Source organism: Marmota monax, unplaced genomic scaffold, assembly GCF_021218885.2.
Source record: "Marmota monax isolate L192 unplaced genomic scaffold, Marmota_monax_Labrador192_F-V1.1 WCK01_AAM20220418_F8-fsc00055, whole genome shotgun sequence".
Classification (NCBI taxonomy): Eukaryota; Metazoa; Chordata; class Mammalia; order Rodentia; family Sciuridae; genus Marmota; species Marmota monax.
In genome coordinates, this window is record NW_026695205.1 from 6790804 (window position 1) to 6812184 (window position 21381).

Genomic DNA, 21381 nt, shown 5'->3' on the forward strand with positions numbered 1-21381 from the left:
TGCCTTGGTCATGGTGGATCTGGGACATACTGACCATCAGTGCATTTGACTTCAATGTGGGTAGCAATAAACAAAATCAATAAAAGGGCTCTACAGGAGATAGATATGAGAATTTCTCAGCTCCAAATGCCATTTATTTTCACTACGATAATGAACTAGTGTCATCCTTCTGGAAGGACCTTCTGACAGAGTATGGACATTGTCCCTGAAAGAGACTGCATGGCACCTTTGTCAATCCCACACACTGCTAAATTGAAAAGGCCTGGGGTCCTCTGAGGATAATAATTAAAGAAACTGGCCCCCCTGTGGGGGACTCTGCCTGTGCCCTAGTGGCCCACACCTGAAAGCCCTCCTGCTTCCTTCGCACTCCCCTGGACACCACCCCAGGTGTCTTCCCAGTCTTCCCAGGGCCCCCACACAATACCCACTTCCCTCAACCAACCAACCTGCCCATCTCAGCTGGCCCAGAAAGATAATCGGGCATGAAGTGCACAGTATGCTTTTCTCCCCAGTTTTGGTGACATTTCTCTTCTAGTCAGAATTTTAATAGCATCCCACATTTATTCTTTTATTTACAAAGAATAACTTCATTTCAAAGGCAAAGTAAATGAATCTGAAGTTGAATAATTAGAAAACTAATTCAATGACAAAACATTTACCGCCAATAGCCAAGGAGGGCTTATGCAAGAAAAGCAAGGATGGTTAAGAAACATAACAAGCAATTACCCAGTCTGCTCCGTAAGACCGTGAACACGTCAGTGAGATTCAGTGTTCAAGCAATTAGTTGGGGGTCTCATGTAAAGAATATCTTATTAAATACATTTTAACTCACATTCTAACATCAAACCTAATGGAGTAGGCTAGACATTTTCATTAAAATAAAAAGCAGCTATAGAAATCCATTTCTCTTTTAGATCGTTCCAAAAGGAGCAATATGTGAAAGTAGAAATAGAAGATACAACTATACCAAGAGTTAAGAAAAAAATTATAATTAAACAGAAAACTACTAAAGAATCCAGTAAATTCTAATAATAGAAAACAAATCCCTAAAACCAGTAGTTTTCACATAGCAATAAGTAATTAGAAAACATATTTGAAAAAGACATTCAATTTATAATTATAAGGGTATTTTTATTTTATATTTAAACAAGAAATGTGAATTTTACATAAGTCAAGATGACCATCTAGGAAATCATAATAAATGAAATGAACAATTTTATCTGATTCAATGAGAAAGCAGAATATGAAAAAATGAGACATTTTCCCAGGTTGATGTATAGGCTTTACAAATATCTCATCAACTGAAATTCAAATAAAACTCACTGGAAAATGACAAGATTGTAATCTGCAATAAAAGAAGGAATGATCTATATAAATGCAAAAGGCATTTTTTAAAAAGAAGGGTTATGAAAGAAAACAGCCTAGCAGACATTCAAATGTATTAGACAGCACAATAATTAACAGTGTGTCACCCTACAGAAACCAGCAGGAGAGCAAGAGGGCAGACCACCTCAGCACAGACGCTCAGGTCAGAGCTCAGCCAGACAGAGACTGGGCCAGACCCTGCCACCTCCACACCATGCCACCAAGGGTGAACTGCTTAGCTCCACCAAGCTGCAGTTACATCACTAACAAAGCAGGAGAAACAACGGAGTGATTCACAGGGTTGGTGTGGAACCTGGAGCAGCAGCAAGCCACAGTGCAAGACTTTAAGGAAAGCGAGTGGCAGCGATCATCACCCTCTCACAACCGGAATTACTTACTGTACGATGGGAAAGTATTGCAAAGCATGTGTATGTCTGCATTTAGACATTTGCTCCTTTGGAGGAGGAGGATGATGGAGGGGAATGAAGAGGAAGAGGAGGAGGAGGAGGAGGAGGAGGAGGAGGAGGAGGAGGAGGAGGAGAAGGAGGAGAAGGAAGAGGAGAAGGGGAAGGAGGAGGAGGAGGAGGAGGAGAAGGGAGGAGGAGGAGGAGGAGAAGGGGAAGGAGGAGGAGGAGAAGGAAGGAGGAGGAGGAGGAGGAAGAGGTGAGGGGGAGAAGAATGGCCAATGGAAACAGCGCTGCTGTGTGTGCGCAGCACAGCACTCTGTACCTTCATAACCCAAGGTGTGCAATCCTCACAACAACCCTATCACATAGATACTATCACCACATCCCTTCTGCAAATAAAGAAATGGTAGAACAGAGGTGCCAAGCAGCTTGCCCGTGGCTGGCAAGTGGCAGAGCCGGATGCTGCAGGCTGGCAGGCAGGGTGCAGAATCCAGCTCCTAACCTTCATGCTCCACTTCCCAAATCCTGCCTCACTCCTAGGTGGACCCTGGAGAGGGAGTTAATGACGGCTTCATAGACATGCCCCAAACCTAAGGGTGGGTATTTAACTGCTCTTGAGACAGACACTGCCTTTTAAAATGTAAATGTAGCGGGCTGGGGCTGTAGCTCAGTGGTACAGCACTTGCCTTGCAAGTGGGAGGCACTGGGTTCCATCCTCAGCACCACATAAAAATAAATAAAGATATTGGGTACATCTACAACTAAAAAAATATTTTTAAAAATGCAAATGTAGTAGAAGAAGTTAGAGAAAAGGAGCAATACTAAAGTCCGTCTCAAAGGAGAGGACAAAACAGTAGTAGCCAGAGTCCACAAAGGGTGTGAGGGAAGGAGGGACGGATGATGGTCAGTGGGGCAGGGTCACAGCTGGGCAGGAGGAACAATGTTCTGCAGCAGAGGAGGGTAACTACGGTTGACAACAAGTAATTACTTCAACACAGCTAATGGGGAGTGTTTTGAGTGTTCCTAAGACAAAGCAACAATCTAGGTCTGAGGTGATAAACATGCCCACCTTGCCGGGGTCTGATCATCACACACTGTATACCTGTACTGCCATGCCACATCGTGCCCCAAAATGGGTGTCATTACTACCTAACAATTACCACTACAGAACATTTTAAAATTTACCTCAAAAACCTTGTAAATAAAATTATACACAAGAAAGTGAGGAAAAGACTTGTTAGTAAATATGACAAAAGATCAATAACATCATTACATCAAAATTCTGCTACAGATCAACAAAAGGAAAAATTTCAGAAGAATATAGATAAAGGGATGAATGGTTCATTCAGAAAAGTCGTCAACTTTTAGAAAGCTTCTTCTTACTAGAAAATTATAAGTGACCACAATTGAAAAGGGTAAAAGTATGTGAAAGGCAGCAAAACAACCTTATTTTCATATCGGTAATTTTTAAAATCCATAAAAATGATTGGAAAAAAGCATAAATGCCATCATTTTTTAATTGTCTAAATCAAAATTAGAAGCTTTTGTCTTATGATAAAACAGATAAGCAGAAAAATGTTCATTTTATATATAATACCCACAAAATTTAGGATACTAAAAAATCCTAAAAATGCATAAGATAACAATAGTTCCCCAAAAATGGGCACATTGGACTGTCCACAGGAGAGGGAATATACTCTTCTGTAAATTCATGCGAGGCTGCTCCATAACTTGCAGTAAGTTAAATGAAAATAACAACAGCAATGGATATTCTCTGCATCAGATTATCCAAGTTACGCAAGATTCAACTCTCCACGCTGGGAACTAAGGTACTTACACACGCAGCTCTGGGGCCTGTGCACTGACTGGCTCAACCATGTGGAAAGGAAGGAGACAATACGGACATCGATCTGCAGAGGGATGTGAATGAACGAGGCACATCACTCTGCGGGACACTGTCACACTGCAGCCACGGAAGAGGCTTGTTCATCTTCTGTGTGTTTTACAGGGAAGGATCTCTAAGATGCAGCATTAGGTGGACAGAGTTGTCCTCAGGTATATTTACTGAGGTCCTACTGAACATTGTGTTAGGGATAAATCAATAAACAAAAGACATGAAATCCTTGCCTCTGTGGAGCTTCCCACTCTGCATAAAACCACTTCAGGTGCCCATTTGTAGTTTTTTTTAATCCCAAAAGGTTGCATATTTGCATGTCTGTATGTATATGTGTCTGTGTGTGTTTGTGTGTGTGTGTGTGTGTGCATATACATTACAAATTGATAACAGTGGTGGTACCCAAGGGGTGAGTGGGACTGGGTGGGGGTCAAGGCTTTGTCTGTCTGCGTTATTGTTCTACGATGAAAATGTGTTCATGGGGCTGGGGCTCAGCGGAAGAGTACTCACCTAGCACACTCGAGGCACTGAGTTCGATCCTCAGCACCACATAAAATAAATAAATAAAATAAAGGTATCATGTCCATCTACAACTAAAAATATTTTTAAAAAGAAAGTGTATTCATATATTTATTGTGTAACTTAAATGAAAATTACAGGATGAAAATTATAGGTTGCATTGATAATCTGTGCTGAAAGGAGCGACACCTTGCCCTGAAGGGAACAGTATAACTTCTGCTTTTTCTAGGGTATCAAACCTCACAACAAGTCTCTGTAGACAACGGAGGACAGGTGATCGGTGATGGGTGGGAATGCGAGCGATCCCACCACCAAGAGGCTGCGGGGAACCTGGGTGGCCAGCAGCACTCCCCCTGGACAGAGCAGTTGGGAGCGGGTAAGGCTGGAGGAGCCTGCCCAGAGGGAGAAGGCACCTATCATGGACAGGTGGACAGGTAAGTGTCAATGTCCACAGTCACCGACCACAGTCACAAACAGCTATCAGAATGTCACTGGCCTACCGATTTAGGGACACATTCGGGTCTCAAATCACAGAGATCAATAAAATAATAGTTTTTCTAGTGAGAGATGTTAGCAGTTAAAAATGTTATAAAAATTCCGGGGAGTTTTTGAATCACCAGCATTTCACTTGCTGGGATCAAACACTGTAGAAACAAAGAAACACACTTCTGGAAAAAAGATACCGTCAAAGAGGACAACAGAGGCGGGAAGGGACGCAGCAGACACAGGACCCTGGGCCAAACCAGTGGCTCTTTCCCCAGGTCGGAGGAGACCAGGCCTCTACTGCTCCGCGAAAGCCCACAGCTGAGGAGTGGGGCTGGGCTCTGTCTAGCAGAGAGATTTTTCAAGGAATCTTGAATACGCAGGATTTTCCTTCTTGCTGATTCATGAACTCTAACCTATCAATTAAGATGCAACTTGGCTACAAAAATAGCACATACATCTGTATAATTTCTGGGAAAAAAACCCAGAAGTGGCAGACATGGAGTGCTATTCCAAATAAAACCCCAGATTTCTAAGATGCAGACCAAATCGACAGGATATACCTTCACTAAGTGTGGCTTTTCTGGACTCCATTCTCTATTTTTATGAAATAATGATCACTGTGTTTTATAAGCTATTGATTGGCCCCTCTGGAGATGCCGTCATAGAATTAAGGGATAAAAGAGAAAAATTCAACCAGCTATTATCAGCTTGTTCTGTTAGCAGAATGATACCAATAAACCTAAGTTCATTCTTTTCAGGACCTGAGAGCATAAGAAAAATTTTAAGAAGGTAATTAAAGCAACAGCAAGTGAGTTTAAATGATGTGACTTGCCGTAATGGAGGCTGTGAAATAAAAATCCCTGTCGGATTTTCTCTCCTTCACTCCGCTCCACGTGGTTGGCATGCAGAGCTCCCCATGAGAAACTAGCAGGTATCCCTTCTCTCCTGGATCCCTCACTGGCTCTCCAACACCTCGGAAGAAACAGTTCTGCCTCTTCTGAACCCTAGACTGTTTTGTCTCACCTCCCACTGGGCATTTTCCCGATTCTGGATCCAAATGTCACCTCTTCCCCGTGTTCCTTTCTCCTTGAAAAGCACGGCCATCTTCCCTGTGCCTGAGAGAGAGAGATCTGGACGGCCCTGCACACAGTCTCCAGCCCTCTCCCCAACATCCAGTTCAACACAGAGCCTTCGGGTTCTCCCCACTTATATCTCAAGCTCATCAGCCTCTCGGCGCACCCTGTGTCTGAAGCCAGCTCACCCCACTCTCCTACCATGGCAGCCTCCTAACCAGTCTCCTTCCCTGCCCTTCAAAGCCTCTCCCCATTTCACAGGCAGAATGACCCTTCTAAAATGTTGACAGGATCGAGCTTAAAAGCTTACAATGATACTCCACTGCCTCCCGCAACACAAAGTAGCTTTAACGGAACCAAATCCTCATGGAGGAAGACAAAAAGTAAGTCAGACTGTTCCAAGTGATAAAACGCGATAGCGTAAGACTGGGAAAGGGGCAACCCAGGTCCGCTGGCCGGCCTCTTGCCCTGACAGCGCAGAGCCGAGGTGTCAAAGAGGTGGACAAGTCTCCATGTGCTTCCCAGCACCCACACCAGCTGTGAGCCCAGGCAAGCCCCTGACTGGTTCACTGACTGCTCTCGATTTCAGCTCACTCAGGTTTCCAATGCACGTTTGATGAGGAGAGGGATGAATGAAGTTCAAATTCATCAACTTTAGCTGAATGGTGTGCTCATTTGTGTGTGTGTGTGCACTTGCTGACATCAACTTGTGGAATTCTTAAAATTTCTAGGCAGACAACAAGGAATAGGATTTGGACTCTGAAGAAGAGTTTTCACTTTCCTTAAATCCTTCCAAAACAGCTCAGAAAAGATGCTATAGAACTCTCTCCCAAGCAGGACCCTAAGAGGACAGGAGAATAGATGGGTCACTTGCTAAGCTACCCCAGGGCCTTTGAGCTTGACTGACTGTTACAGCCAGCACTGGTCCGAAGGCTGGCCTCCAAGCTTCCCAGGCTTTGAGCCTCCTGACAGTCACCACCATCTTCATCCCACCCCAAGTCAGCATTAGATATTCAGATTCATAAAGAAAACAATTGCAAGTCATTATGGGTCATTTCTACTAAAGAGAAAAACTCTAAAATACCCCCCTAAAATATATTCTATTGTGTATAAATTATTGGCTTTGATTCTGGAAAACAAGATATTCAGATTCATAATCTTTTAGTTGCAAATTGACAGGTTTTTAAACAAATTTAGCTGCAAAACCTGACCTGTTTAGAGGATTTATACTTCATTTGGTCTACTTGGTGTGACTATGCATTTGTTTCACTTTAGAAATAGAACATGTTTGACTTCAGGGCACTGTCTTTGACCCCACAGGGATGTTGGATAGCGTATGACATAGAAAATGCATTGCTTTTCTAAAGTGCAAATAATTCTGATCTTCAAGCCCTCTCTGGCCCCGAGGGTTTCGGAAAAGGGATCTATTTTCTGTGCTAACACTCTCCCAATTCTTCCATCTTGGGTTCGAAAGCTTCCATAATGTGTGAAATACTCAGCAAAAGCAGAATCACAGACGCACAGTTCATGTGAGTTTAGCATTTGGAAGTTCCATGACAGAAAGCTGCTGCTCTGAGGTCCCTTGCAGATCTGATTTAAAGTGCACCTGGGCTGTTACACTGCTGCTCTTCCTACATGTGTATCATTCATGAGCTAGAGATGCTTCTGACCACAAGGAGACCTTTACAGGCAAACCCTCTATAGCATACCCAGCCACAATCCAGGAACTGTGGGCAGTAGAATAATTTGCCATACCCTCTCATTTCTCTCAGAATTCCATTTTTCTCATTTTTTCTTATATTTAATATTTTTTCTCCTGGAAGCTTCAAGAAGCAGTACCTACCTCCGGGGAACAAATTTTCCAGTCTTTATAGGGCAGAGCTGGTAAAGGCTACAACTTCATTGCGTGTATTATTTCTGATTCTCACAATCACCCTGCAGAGGTATTTTCTACTCTTCCTATCACACAAGTGAACAAACTCAGGCTCAATTTTTCCAAAGCCACATGGCTCCTAAGGAACAGAACAGAAGTTGAACCCAGGAATGTCTATGTCCAAAGCTTGTGTCTTCTAAAACATCAAGGGGCAGATAGTTGACCCATGTTCCAATCTTGTTCTTAACTGTGCACGGTGGGCAGGTAAGTCGGCTTCATCCACGGTAGAAATAGGAGGTGATTTTATTCTAAATCCCTATGCTGATCATTTGAAAGCATCTTTGTAATTCCAGGAAAAAAAAAAAAAAAAGATAGAGGACTGTTTTTAAAGATTCAACTCTAGAGCCATATAAAATATCAATGTAGCTTTCATTTTGTTATTTTAAAAAAACAAAACAAATAATTGGGATCAGAAAGGTTTATCAGCAATACAGCAAAAATCAGATGTTCAATTTTCACCCACCTTTTAGAAGCATCATCTATATTTATTGAAAGTATGATCACACAGGGATGGAGCAAGGCTTGCGCCTCAAACAACAAAAGCACGGAAGGACAGAGGTGAAGATCATTAATGATTTTAATCATTTTAAGGCCCATTAAAATTAGAGAAATATCAAAGCACCCACGGTGTTAAGGGTTTATTATTACGGCATTTTAGAGTCTACTAGTTCATACCTTTCAATCACAGCAAGTCATTAGCAGTGAAGGGATGAACCCTCTGAAGAGGATTTTATCTCAGTGGTAGGGTGTTATGAACAAGACAACCTGAGTTTTAAAAAAAAATTAGTAGCAAGCGCTAGTTTAGTTAATCAGTTAAAGACAAACTGTGCCCTTGGAAAGCTAAATGAAAAAGCAACAGTAAAGCTTACAGAACTTAGCTCGTACAATTTGCCTTGAAGGCGGAAGATTGGTTCCCTGAAATAGCAAAGAATTATATGCTTTAGTTCAGAAAAAAAGTTTTTAAAATAAAGTCTGTTATTACCTCTTCTCTGTTCAAAACAATGAAAAAAAAAAAGACAATCTAGAGCAGAGGTTTCAATTTGTTCAATAATTGTACCTCTGAATTTAAAAAAAACACAACTAAAAAAATCATCATTGTTTTGACTTGAAAAGAAATAACAATGCAAATATTCATTATCACATAAAACATAAAAGAAACAGCAAACTGTGGGAGTTAATATGATCTCTGCAGAGCGCCATTAGTCAGAGACAGCTGGTCAGCCCCCAAACACAAAAACTCAGAAGATCAGATCTCCTTAGGCATTCCCGTCTTCGTTTACCAACAGGAATTTAGGGTGGCAGAGATTAAACCCAACAACTGCCTTCGTTATGAGCTGTCCCTTCACTGTTACCAAGCTGTGCAAACGTGTGAACTAGTCGGCAGCACCAGAAAGCTCATGCAATTATCCACCATGTGCCAACCTTGAACCGACCCACAAACTCAAGGTTAAGTTCAGGGGTAACGTAAGCAAGCAAGAGGAGGACAGGAGGAGTCAAAATTGAAACGCAGAGCAAGTAGCAGAAAAGTTATTTAAAATAAATCAATATGGTTAACTGCATACAATAGCCAAAGGGAAATGCAATTCACCCCAGAAATTTTAGAAGCAGAAGTTAAAAAAAAAAAAAAAAAAAAAAAAGCTGCATTTCAAGCAAAACTTGCACATGATTAATTTGCATTTAAAAAATCGTCAATCAAGCGATTTAGTTCAAACTCCTTGGGGTATGCATGCACTGATTCTCTTGCATGATTCCTACCTGATTCCCAATTGTGGTTTTCTTGTGGACCTGACTGCTCCTCTGCTGAGCACTGAGAAAAGCAAAGGAAAGTAGCGCTGAAGAAACTCGTGTTTTTTTTCTGAACAAGTAACGACACTACAGTAAACACAGGCAACTGAGGCAGGGCTGGTGTAAAATTATCCAGCTCAGTTTCATTCTGGAAGCAAAACCAAATCGACAGGACTGCTAATAGCAATTAACCATCATAGATCCAAACTCTAATAACTCCAGCTGAAGAAACCTTCATCATCGGGTTCATGACAATGCGAGTTGATGTGCGACATCCACAGGTACGAACAAGAGTCGTAATGAAGTTACGTTAATGCTTACTGAGTACATACCATGTCCTAAGTGCTTTGCAGATACTAGTGATTTTAAGTCTTACAACGACCCTGCAGGTAGGCACTACTGCTATCCTTGTTTTACAGACAGGAAGCCTAACCCCTGGCCGCGACTCTGACTCATCTCCTCCCTCTGCCGTTTTTCTCCATGACACGTGGTCACCTCCAAGCTGGCTGTACAGTTTCTTTGGGGGCTCATCTGTCCACCTGCCTCCATCAGACTGCGAGCTCCGTTTTATCCATTGCTATGTCCCCAGGCTACAAATACCTAGTGAAAGGAAAGCCAGGGAGGCTGTGGCCATGGCAAGCCCCACCTCACACTCGGGCCAGACGGGACACGGGATTCGGTCAGTTTACCCCAGAGCTCACAGTTAAGTACGTCATTTCATCCCTCCAAAGAATGAAGGCTTTCTTTGGTACATCCACGGATCCACCTAAGGATGTAAGAAAACCCAACACACTGGGCTACTCCGGGAAGACAGCGATGTTCGACTCGCTAGCAGTCCTCGGCGAACCCTCCGGCTTCGGGGTTTACAGTAGCCGTTTTGGAGAACAAGGGGTGGGGAGCATCTAAAATGAGAAGAGGCGGATTCCAGCCGTTGGCACACATCTGCAGTGGCGGGATGTCGGAGGACAGCAGCCCACACCACACTCAGCTGTTGGAGAGCGCGTCTCTTCTCTCCCCTGATGCGCTGCCGCCTGCCTTCACTCCAACTCCAGCTGCGCTCAGGTAGGGATGGGCGGGTGGCCGTGAAACCTCCATCTATGTGGTTGCTAGAGATGTTTAGTGTGTATTTGGTTTTTCAGATTCTAACTTACTAATGCCACCTTCTTCCTTCCTTGATACGTGTTAGATTTCCAGGTTTTTAATTCCCTGTGACACTATAAATCCATCTCTCTTCCGCCACTCCTCTAATCATCTAATTCTACAGCTTTGGGGTTTTGTAGGTGAGGGTGGGTAGGTGGGAAGCTTCTGCCCACACTGCCCTGGCTGCCCAGGCACAGTGAGAGGCTCAGCGGCCCCTCTCCTGGCCCTGGCTCTCTCCCCACAGCGCTCCAGGCCTGCTCTCTCCTAGGGATAACTGGGAAAATGACTTAATCACGTGACCGGCTTCTCCAGGGCCACCTGGCCTCTTCCTAGCACCGTTTGTGTTTTAGGGTTTCCTTTAAGGGGACATATTTTGAATAAATCTCTGATTTGTGACGGTAAATTCAAAAGGTTTAAAGGACTCAGCATCCTTATTTTGGACAAACTATAGGGGTCCCACATAAGGGAAAAGAACTGAGCACAGGCCCAGAGCATGCTGATGACTCTGTGTGCAGAGGCAGAGTCAGGGGCCCCAGTTTCTTAGCTACAAATGGGGGAGGGGTGAGAGAGACAGAAACACAGAAAGAAGGAAGGGGAGGGGGCTGGACTAGTTGTTGGATGTTTCTTCAAAACTGAGGATAAAACCCAGGGCCTCGAGTGTGGGGCAACCTGCCCCTGAGCTGCTCCCAGCCCTTAGGTCCCTTTCAGATCCAAGACTCCTTGATCCACCACTTGTAAGACCGTGCAGAAAGAGAAACTGATTTATTTCGTGGGCCAATCTCAAATATTAAAACAGACATTAAACTATCATTATTTTCCACTGAAAGAATCATCTTTGCAACAACTGGCACTTATATTCAAATATACTGTTGTTAATGATGTATTTAGGTACTTTAGAATTATTTTATAAATCCCTTAATAATGAACTGTCTACTTGGAAAATATCCTTTATCATGATTCTTCTGTATGCTATGAGGACTGAACTAAAAGTATTTTGAAATACTTCTTTAAGAATGTGTTCATGAGAAAATTTTCAATTTAAGGCCTTGGACATATTCTTGGATGAAGGTAATTAACTAGTTAATCTCAGCAACATTATAGAAAATACCAAGCAATAATGTTTTAATTTGAAGTAAGCCCAAAATTTTGGTTCAACAACTTAGAAGAAGATGGAAACATGAACAAGATATATCCCTTGTGATCAGAGGTCCATAATGCATCTCGTACAGGTAAAGACAGACACCAAACACAAGTACACATAAAAGTTAAACCTACTGAAACAAAAATGAAGGTGTAATAGAAAGAAAAAAGGTACTTTGTTTCAAACGTAGGATCACAGTTATCTCTTTCATGTGTGCGTGTGCGTGTGTGTGTGTGTGTGTGTGTGTAAGTATGTAAGTTCCTACAATGCATAAGTCACCATGGAAGAGACTGTGATAAACAGTAGAACACAAAACCCAAAGTAGGTTTATGCTGGGGACATTGTGATTCTAAAAGTATATAACAAGAGGTTCAAAATTTTTGTAAAAATAAGAGTACACTAATAGACACTCCAAGAGAAAGCCAGAGCGCTAACTCTGCTCAATTGTTTCTGCATATTCTTTTCTATCCTTTTCTATGTGCACCCACAAGAAAAGGCACAGATAATAAAGTGTGCCAAGGAGGTGTGTGGTCATTTATCAACAAGTCCTATACATAGTACAGAAGTGATTGCCCTGAATATTCAAAGACAAGAAATACCATTTCAGTTTGATGTGACCTGATATTTTTGCAGAAAAATTGCAAGATAAATTTTAATAGAAGACAACAAGCAACTGCATTAAGAAAAAAAAAAAAGATGATATTAGCACAGCCAGGAGGTAGAAAGATGAGGCATGCAGTGAATTTCTGGAGAGCAAAACTATCAAGGCAGAACCATGTAACAGTAGACAGGGCTGTCTATGATGTCAAAAGCCATCAGCACAATAACGGTGTACTGGGGCCAATTAGCAGAGAATCTGGCCAGGGCTGTTTATAGCCAGACTACCCATGCTCATGTGCAATGGGAAAGGTCAAGGATGTGAAGAGGGACATCGCAGGCGGGTGCTGGGGCAAGAGTATGGTACATTTAAGGGTCCCAAAGCGGCCCAAACTGGCTGAGGTAGGAAATGGATAGTGGAGTAGAGAAGAACAGGTGGAAGAGGAGGCAGCAGCACTCGGGGTCTGGGAAACCCTGTTCATGCAGTTATCCTAAAAGTCATGAGGAATCCTGGAGGGAAGGAGAAAGGATGTGACGAGAGAAAGACTGTGGCAACTGGAGCCACAGAGAACCGACTCTGGGAGTGACCATGACAACATAAAAAAAACAGACAAACTCAAGAAAGGTTATGGAGGGAGAATCAAACAGACCCGGTGACGATGAAGGAGAAAAGGGCACAGAGTGACATCCAGGCTCTTGCTCTGAGAGACGGGAGTCACCAGCTGTGGAGTGGAAACGGGGGTCGGGGAGTGGAAGTTACCAAGGCAGGTGGCCAGTTTGGTTTGGGAATGCTGGTCGAGGCTTCTCCAAGTGCACAAGTGGAGAGGCCCGTGGGCAGCTGAAGGTGGTGCAGAGTCCAGGAGCAAGGTCTGGGATGGAGAGCCGGCCCCAGAGTCATCCAAGGAAGTGGGCGACGCAAGCGCTGGAGTGGTGAGGCTGGTCCGGCAGAGGCCGTGAGTGAGGTAAGAGGGCCAGGGAAGGATGCCAATCAACACCGCCCTTTAGTGTGGGCAGAGGTGTATGGCTCCTGAAGAAGGCTTAAAGCAGAGGCCACAGCACAAAGAGGAGACTAAGGAGGAGCAGAGGCCCAGGAAGAGTGGAGGCCGCAGACACAAGGTCCCACGTCTCTTCAACAAGTGTGGCTAACGATGCCAACGAAGGGCTCGGTTGTCCGTTGGTTGACTCTTTTCTCTGGACAAAAGCATCTCGGTAGAGTGGCGTGGGAGACGCTGGACTGTACAAGGCCACAAGGGGGAGAGGTGGAGAGAAGAAAGGAGCAGAGACTTTCAGCCAACTCAGAGGGGCTCGGTGGGTCACAGACAGGGTCCCCGAGAGACGCAGTGTTTGCCTCTCTCTGCCAGTTTGCTTCCCTTGGTCAGGAGACTTGGAAACAGAAGAAACTTCAGGAGAAGCCACAGTGGAGAAAATACTAGCAAAACAGCAACGTGCAGCCTCAGGGGGTGGTGAAAGCTGACTGCACCCCCGGAGTGCCGGGGCCCGCTGCGCAGAAGCCACGAGACTTATCTCCTTTTTCTCTTCTAGGAGCCACCGTTGTAGGCGACCACCAAGCCATCAGAGAAGTCGGGCCCCTGAGGAGAGCACGGCCACCTGCCCTCCCATTCTGCAGAGCTGGGCTGTCCGACACAGCAGCTGGCAGTCAGGGTCAGCGGCCAAGGCAGGACTTTCATTAACCTAAACTGTAGCTTCATTTCCTCCATTTCACCGGCCACATTGCACTCAACCACTAGCCAAATGCCGTTTGTGCCACGGGTTCTGAATCATTTCCATTATGTGTCCCATTGGGTAAAGTTGATTAGGGTACAGAAATCTTTTGGAAGATTCTCTTTTATCACCCCAAGAAAGACGATGAACGCTTGGGGATCCCAAGAACACAACCCATCACAGGCAGGTCGGCCCCCCCATCCAGTCAAACGGAAACAGAGGGAAGAAATTAGTGAAGTCTCCGGCCAAACATGATGGGAGAGACTCTCACGGAGCTGGAGGCCTATGAAAAGGATCCCTCATCTCTGCAGACTCCTTTTGAAGATGCAGTTGAAACAACAGATGCAAAGAGGGGCGTCTATATTTTAGAATGGTGCTTGGAACTCTGGAATTTGTGACTGATTTGAACGAGTGACACTGCAGTGTCCTTTCAGGCTGCTGGCGCCTGCACTGCTACCTGGTGAGGATCCTGCTAAGCAACCGTGCATGTAAGTCCTAAATGTGGACGGCTCAAAAGAAGGATCCCGTATACTCCGATGCCCAAGTTCTGATTCCATAAGAGAGAACAGCCTCACGTACAAATAAGAACCAGCAATGCCGTTATGATCGAATATCATTTTGTGTCAGGGAAACATCAAAGAAGAATGGAAAGAGGGAAACCAAGCTTGCTCTGGAATCTGGTGGCAAGGTTCAAATACATGCCCTTTGGTGCAAGGGCAGCAGAGGCATTCCAGGGGATCAGGGACGAGAGGTAATGAAGACTGTCACCCACGGAGTTTCCATGGTGCTCACATAACAAGAGTTGAAACGTGTACCCTGTATCATTTCCACTGTGAGAAAACAGGTGTGGGGACCTACTCACCAGACCTCCGCCCGCTGCTGACGCTCACGGGGGAGAGATTTATGTTAAGAGCCCAAAGCCAGGGCCCCTCTTGCTCCTAAACCACTGGAGGGCACACACTTGGTAATTCAGGAGGCAAACTGGGTCATGCACAAATGAAGAAGAGCATTGGAATTTGAGATTTCACTTCCCAAGGCACTTAGCTAGTAAGCTCTGCCAAACTACTGAGAATTCTGGGAAGTGAATGAAGGAATGATTGGACCACTTCTTATTTTCTTAAATAGCAAATATTCTATTGTGTAAGAAAATATAATTTAGGGTTTTTCCCCCATAAGAATGACAGAAAGTTCATTTTTTTCCCCTGAAATCATGAACTTATTTACATCCATACTACAGGTGAAAGGTCAAGTTTAGAAAGCAGGAAATTCCAAAGCAAGCCTACACCAGACCCTGCTTGGACACGGTACACATGGTACCTATTTTACGGTTCATGTTTAACAAACCACAGGGAGATGGAAAAAGAAGTTCCACATATTCAACATGGCACAATTAATTCTACAGTAGCAAGAAGAATTTTGAGATACTCTGAACACTACTGAGGAAACTAAATATTCTATTAACCTAAGTTTAGAAATTTGTTTTCCTTCCTAAATAATTTAGTACAAAAAAAAGTCATTCAGTTGAAAAAAAATCACATGTGTGAAATACTCTGTATGCCACCATTCTATAAATAAATCTGAGAGGTGGCCCCCCTCTTCTTTGGCAACTCCTTAAAAATCTCATGAAACAAATGCTAAGTTTTCTCAACCCCAGACTTTAATTTTCTATCTTTGGAACTTAAAAATACTTACATAATTGTCTTCAAACATGGCTTGATTTCTCTTCCTTGATGGAAACAGCATCTCTGCCAACTTTAAAATTTATAGCTACAACCATATTTTCTTAATTTTTAAAAGCCCAGAAAATACCACAACCCCTCAAAGTGATTTTGAAATGAACATTTCTTCATCTTTGTAATTATCCCACGTCACACTGAAATGTACGCCAAGTCAGTGCACAAATGGAAAGAACATTCATCTCTGCGTCTTAGGGCACAACACTGCCTTTGGTAGGGACCACCAGGAGGTGTGGGTCTGTATTTCATCAGCACCTGCTGTATGCAAAGGCTGAAATGCCACCATGAACCCCATCAAAATACACAACTGATACATGTTAATTAAAAATAAAACACTGTCTTTGGAGACAATGGTATTAGCAACTAGAAAATATTTCATAGTGACCATACCTAAGTCATCATAGAATTCATTACAATGTAAAATGAAGATCCAATGATGGGATTCATGTGGGGTGAGTGTGTGTGCGGTGCATGCAGGTGTGTGTGCACACGCACGGCTCTCTGAGTGAAGAGACTGACTCACTCTCACAGAGCTTACCACGGTTTTCTAAAGAACCACTACATAACTCATTAATTTGACTTTCTAACAATCTTGAAAGGTATACAACACAGGGATTGTTTATTATTCCATCTAACAGGTCAGTGAACTCAGATACAGAAAGGCTCCAAGGCACCTTGGCAAACCCTGGAAATGTAGCCAGGGCAGCTGACTCCCAGATCTACTCTGTAAAGAGGGTCTAGGTGAGACAAGAAACTACCCAAAGTTGCCAGATTTCTAGAGTGGTTTTAACAAAGCAGCTTTTTCTCTCACCAATGTTATAAAGTCATCTCATTGCTGGAAAAAAAAAATCCCCTGAAATGCAGAGAGGCTGCATCAAAAGACTGTGCTTGAAAGTATTAAATTTTAAAAGTTATATGCCTTTGGTAACCTAGAAATCAACATAACACTGAAATACAAGTCTCTGAGGTACACAATACCAAAAAATCAATGGGAAAAAAATAACACTCTGACCCATCTCTTTTGAAATAAAGAAAAAAGAGAAAGGAAAAAGAAAAGATAATCTGGTGGGGAGTTTCAAGAAGTATATAGGGGTGAAATTTAAATTCTAGCAATGGTTGCTTAATATGTTCAAAACCTGAATCTTTCTAAGGCATTATATTCCCCCCTTGGAGCCGGCTACTGCCAGGGTGCGCTGCAACATCCTTTCCACTTTGAAGTTACCTGGCCAAGTTTGCATTCACGTTGCTACGTTTTTGTATGAATCTAGCTGGCATTTGTCGTCTATAAAAATCAACATTAAAGGCAACACTCCTCTTATTCCAAACGACTTGAGGACTTGTCTTTTAAACTCCTCCAAGAAGCAAGTAAAGTAAATGGAGAATGTGCCGGTTGGAAATTTCACATGCATTCAGCTTAGCTCCTGAAAAGCAAAAACTTTTTTTTTTTTCTTTACTTTCCCCCAATACAAACTAGAGTGGAGCACGGCCCAGGTTACCTGGAGTCCGCTGACCTTGAGGAGACCTAGGGGGAATTCTCAGCTGCACCTTCCAGACCTGGAGGCCCGGATGCTTACTGCAGTGGGGTGTAAGGGGGGGAGGGGCTTTGAGGGAGGGAAGGGCAGGGCTGTGTGAAGTGCCTGGGCAGGAAATGACCACTCAGAGATGGGTGGGCAGGGTGGCAGGAAGGCCCTCTGGACCAGAAAACGCACTTGCTGCCATGTGCTAGCAAGTTCACCCACATTACACAGGCAGGGAAACTCATCCACCACTCCAGTCATAGCCGCTGGATGCAAAATATATTTACACGCTAGCTAGACCAGCCTCACTGCAGCCTGGATTAGAATGGGGTAATTTCCTGTTGGGTAATTGGGAATTTTCTCCCTGAAACATGCCTGTAAATTTCTCAGGCCCCTGTGTAGTCCAGGTCACATGGTCTATGTCTTCTAAGTCAGGGTGTAATAAAATAAAACAACATAATGTCAAACTAATTTACTTTTTATTTGTCCCTGTTCTTGAACGTGCAGTTCAAGTAAAAGGACAGAGACTTTTATTTTATATTTTATATAAAATGGATTGTGTTTTTAAACATTTTTTATAACTTTATTTCTTTATTTATTTGGTGCTGAGGATTGAACCCAGTGCCTCACCCACTTTAGGCAAGTGCTCTATCACTGAGCTACAGCCCCAGCCCCAAAATGGACTGTTTTATATACTTGAAGTTGCAAACACTTGATGTCTGAACACATTTTAGAGTTAGAATCAAAGTTCTTTAAATCAAACAGAAACTGAATCCATTAATAAGCAAGAAAAATAGTGAATTCAGAGTCTTGCATGATGAATATTCAGCCCTGGATAATTAACCATACTGTCCACAGGACAGCAATTTGCAGACACACATATGTAAATTATATACATTGTATATATAAAAAAAAAAGAGAATGTTCATCCAACTCAGATCATGTCTAAGTTCCAAAAGAACAGTTGTGTGGGTGGGTTTTTTATTTGTTTGCTTTGTTTTAAAAAGATCTCTATGTTTTGACTTAGGGAACTCCTAATAGTTTGCATCATGTGAATTTTAGTTGATATTTCAAACTAATGTGAGGAAGTGTTCCCAAATTTTAAATGTACATCGGTTACTGCTTATCTATGGGAATTCAAAGAAAACTTTCAGGTTATCATCCAAAAATAATAAGCAACTAAAATACACATGAATTCTGATTCTGCATAACAGAGCCAACTGCGGAACCTGATAGGGAGAAGAGTAAACACCCCTGCCCATGGTTTCGGACCTCAGCCCTCCTAAGCAGATAGACCCAGTGGTCATCTTGATACAGACTATACTCTCAAAGGTGGGGAGCTGCAGTGGAAATTCACAGTGGGTGATGTGGACAAACCAGCAGGAAGATCACGTGACAATCACGTGTTTCACTCACGTACTTTGCGAAGCCGATGAAGTCTTCGTGGTTGGTGTTGATGTAGGAGACTTGAATGTCAATTAATAGCAGTACCTGCAAGTCAAAGGGAAACACTTCAGCGGGAACCCATCTCAAAAATTAAATTCATCTCATATATTAAATTCAATTATTGCTTATCAATTATTTTTCTGTACTGAATTTTTAAAGGGAACTTTCAATTAGAAAAGGTAATATTAATTTTTTTTCACTTGACTCATAATTTTGCAAGGTAATAACCTATATTAAGGAAATAGAAGGGAGACCAACAGAGTAGAGGAAGGGGTTGGGTGGGGGAGGGACATGGGGAAAGAAGTCGACCAAAGTATGCTGCATAAATGTATGAATACATCACAATGAACCCTACTTACATATGATCATAATGCACATCTGAAATACTAATAAAGGAAGGGAGATCAGTAGAGGAGAACAAGCAGTTCAGAGGTGGGAGGAGGGGAAGAAAAGAGAGAGTCCTGGGGAATGAGACTCCCAAACTGTGCTCTGTGTATGTAGGAGTGCCGCCCGATGAATCCCACCACATGCACCGTGTGGGGTCTACCTGAAAGGAAAGTCTGAGTCGCACTTGAAGAGAATGACATTAGAGTTTACAGACACGTGCCATCTGGACCTTAGCAGACTGGAACTGTTCTATTCCCTGACGCAGGCACAATGTACAAAAGAAAGGCAAGGTGTATACACTACACCATCTCTGGGTTTTCCTCTTCTTTGAGCTCCCTGTAGGCGATCGGAAGGACTCTAATATCCAAATAAATACAGAACCTCTTGGAGGTCAACAGGCTTCATGATCAAATCCAAACGCCAGCCAGGCCCCTGCCACACTGCCTCCCCATGGAAGTCTTCTCTGCCCTTCCTCTGAACTGCATTCTTCCTACCCTGTCTCTGCTGTGCCCCATATTATTTTCCTTCGTAGCGTTTTTTTCTGTATTTGGGAGGCAGACCTCAGCTGATGTGGCTGCTGCGACATCCCCAGAGCCGAGGTCAGCGCCTGCAACATCGGGGGCCATCAGTCAACACGTGTGAGGAACCTACTGAAGAATGACCCAGGGAACGTGAAAACGCTCTGATCATGAGACACACAAATTCTCAGAGACGTGAAAGGTCTCTGAGGGCAGGCAAGGAACTAAGAGAGAAGAAGAGGGGAACGTAGGAACTGGAAACTGTTAGCAAGAGGGTGTACCTGTAAACAGGGAAAAGACCTAAGAGCCTCTGGGAGCTTATTAGCTGGCTGCTTTCCTGAAGGGCGCCCCCTGCAGGCATCAGGGTAACAGCTCTTAGTTCTCAACGTTCAGACAGAATGAATGCTCTGGGAGTCTTCCCTGCTCCTAAGACCTCTGCCTCTCCATCCCGCACCACGGTTAAATAACACACACGTAGGCTGCACCACAAATGTGATTAATTATTTACACACCTTTTGGTTCAGTGCATATCTGCTCCACAAGAACGTAGGCTCTACACAGAGATTATGTTGGTCTTGTTCACTATTTTAATCCCAGACCTAGCATGATACATGCAATAGGTGCCCAATAAATGTTTGTGGCTTTAGTTTCATAGCTATCCACCAAGTTTGAAGAACAGTTTGTTTTGAAAGGAGCAATTTATTCCCATATAATTAGTTCGTGGCTACTTATTATTGCTTCTGACTCTGCACCCAGTGCTCTGGGCTCTGAGGCTTTGCTTTTGTAATGAATCTCAGCTGGCCATCTGACCAAATCCTACTAGAGTCATAAGGGAGCTGCCAAAAACAGACGAAAAGATCACTCTGAATCCACTCCCACTACCAAAAATAAAGTCAAGGCATATGGGCTATTGATCAATAACATCACACCTGCATAAAAAGCTTCATATCCTTGGATACAGTTTTGTTTTATCTCTTTAAGGGAACTCTAGAGTGAGGAGGAGCGGTTATCACACTAAGTGTAGTACTGCCTCGGGGGTCTGTGAAATATCATATTCCCAAACCTGTTTGGCAGGGATTCTGTACCAATAAGAGGTAGTAAGTGCAAATAAGTTGCTGCCACCATAAGGAGCAAACATCCGTACAATTCTCAACATAACCAAAGGCTGCCGTGTGCACCTTGGACTTTCACACACACTCACTTGGACTGCAGTGTAGGAAAAGAATGGAAAACATGAAAGCCATGGCTGTTCTCATTCATATTCCTGGAAATTGGGAGTCTGAGTTCACCCCAGGAAGAGGGCCAGGTCGCATGTGGGGGATGAAAAGGAAAACAGCATTTTTTCACTTTCTCAAAGTTTTTCACTGCGCTTCCACCCACAGTTATTGAAGAACCGTGAAGTTACTCCTGGTAGAAGCGGTCACCCACAAACTCCAGCACTTCAACGGGCAGTTTTTGCATGAAAACCCTCAGCATGGCCGGCACAGTACATGTTCCAAAAACCTTTGCTTAGAAAACACCTCCCATGGGGCTGGGGTTGTGGCTCAGCGGTAGAGTGCTCACCTAGCATGTGCGAGGCCCTGGGTTCGATCCTCAGCACCACATAAAAATAAATAAGTAAAATAGAGGTATTGTGTCCAACTACAACCAAGAAATAAATATTTTTTAAAAAGAAAGAAAGAAAACACCTCATAGACAAACTCATGGTTTCCATC

The 21381-nt window shown here is 43.4% G+C and overlaps 1 protein-coding gene across 4 annotated transcripts in view; it reads right to left on the minus strand.

The window, feature by feature from the left end:
• Dnm3 (dynamin 3) overlaps nt 1–21381 on the minus strand; it is a 450337-nt gene that overhangs the window by 264626 nt on the left and 164330 nt on the right. For 3 of the 4 annotated variants that reach the window (XM_046430283.2, XM_046430281.2, XM_058574430.1), the window contains exons 12-14: nt 18736–18806; nt 9433–9484; nt 8563–8592 (exon numbers count right to left, since the gene is read on the minus strand). In XM_046430283.2, the coding sequence (XP_046286239.1) occupies nt 8563–8592; nt 9433–9484; nt 18736–18806 (153 nt within the window). The remainder of the gene's footprint in view (nt 1–8562; nt 8593–9432; nt 9485–18735; nt 18807–21381) is intronic. The other variant, XM_046430282.2, reaches the window with a different exon arrangement.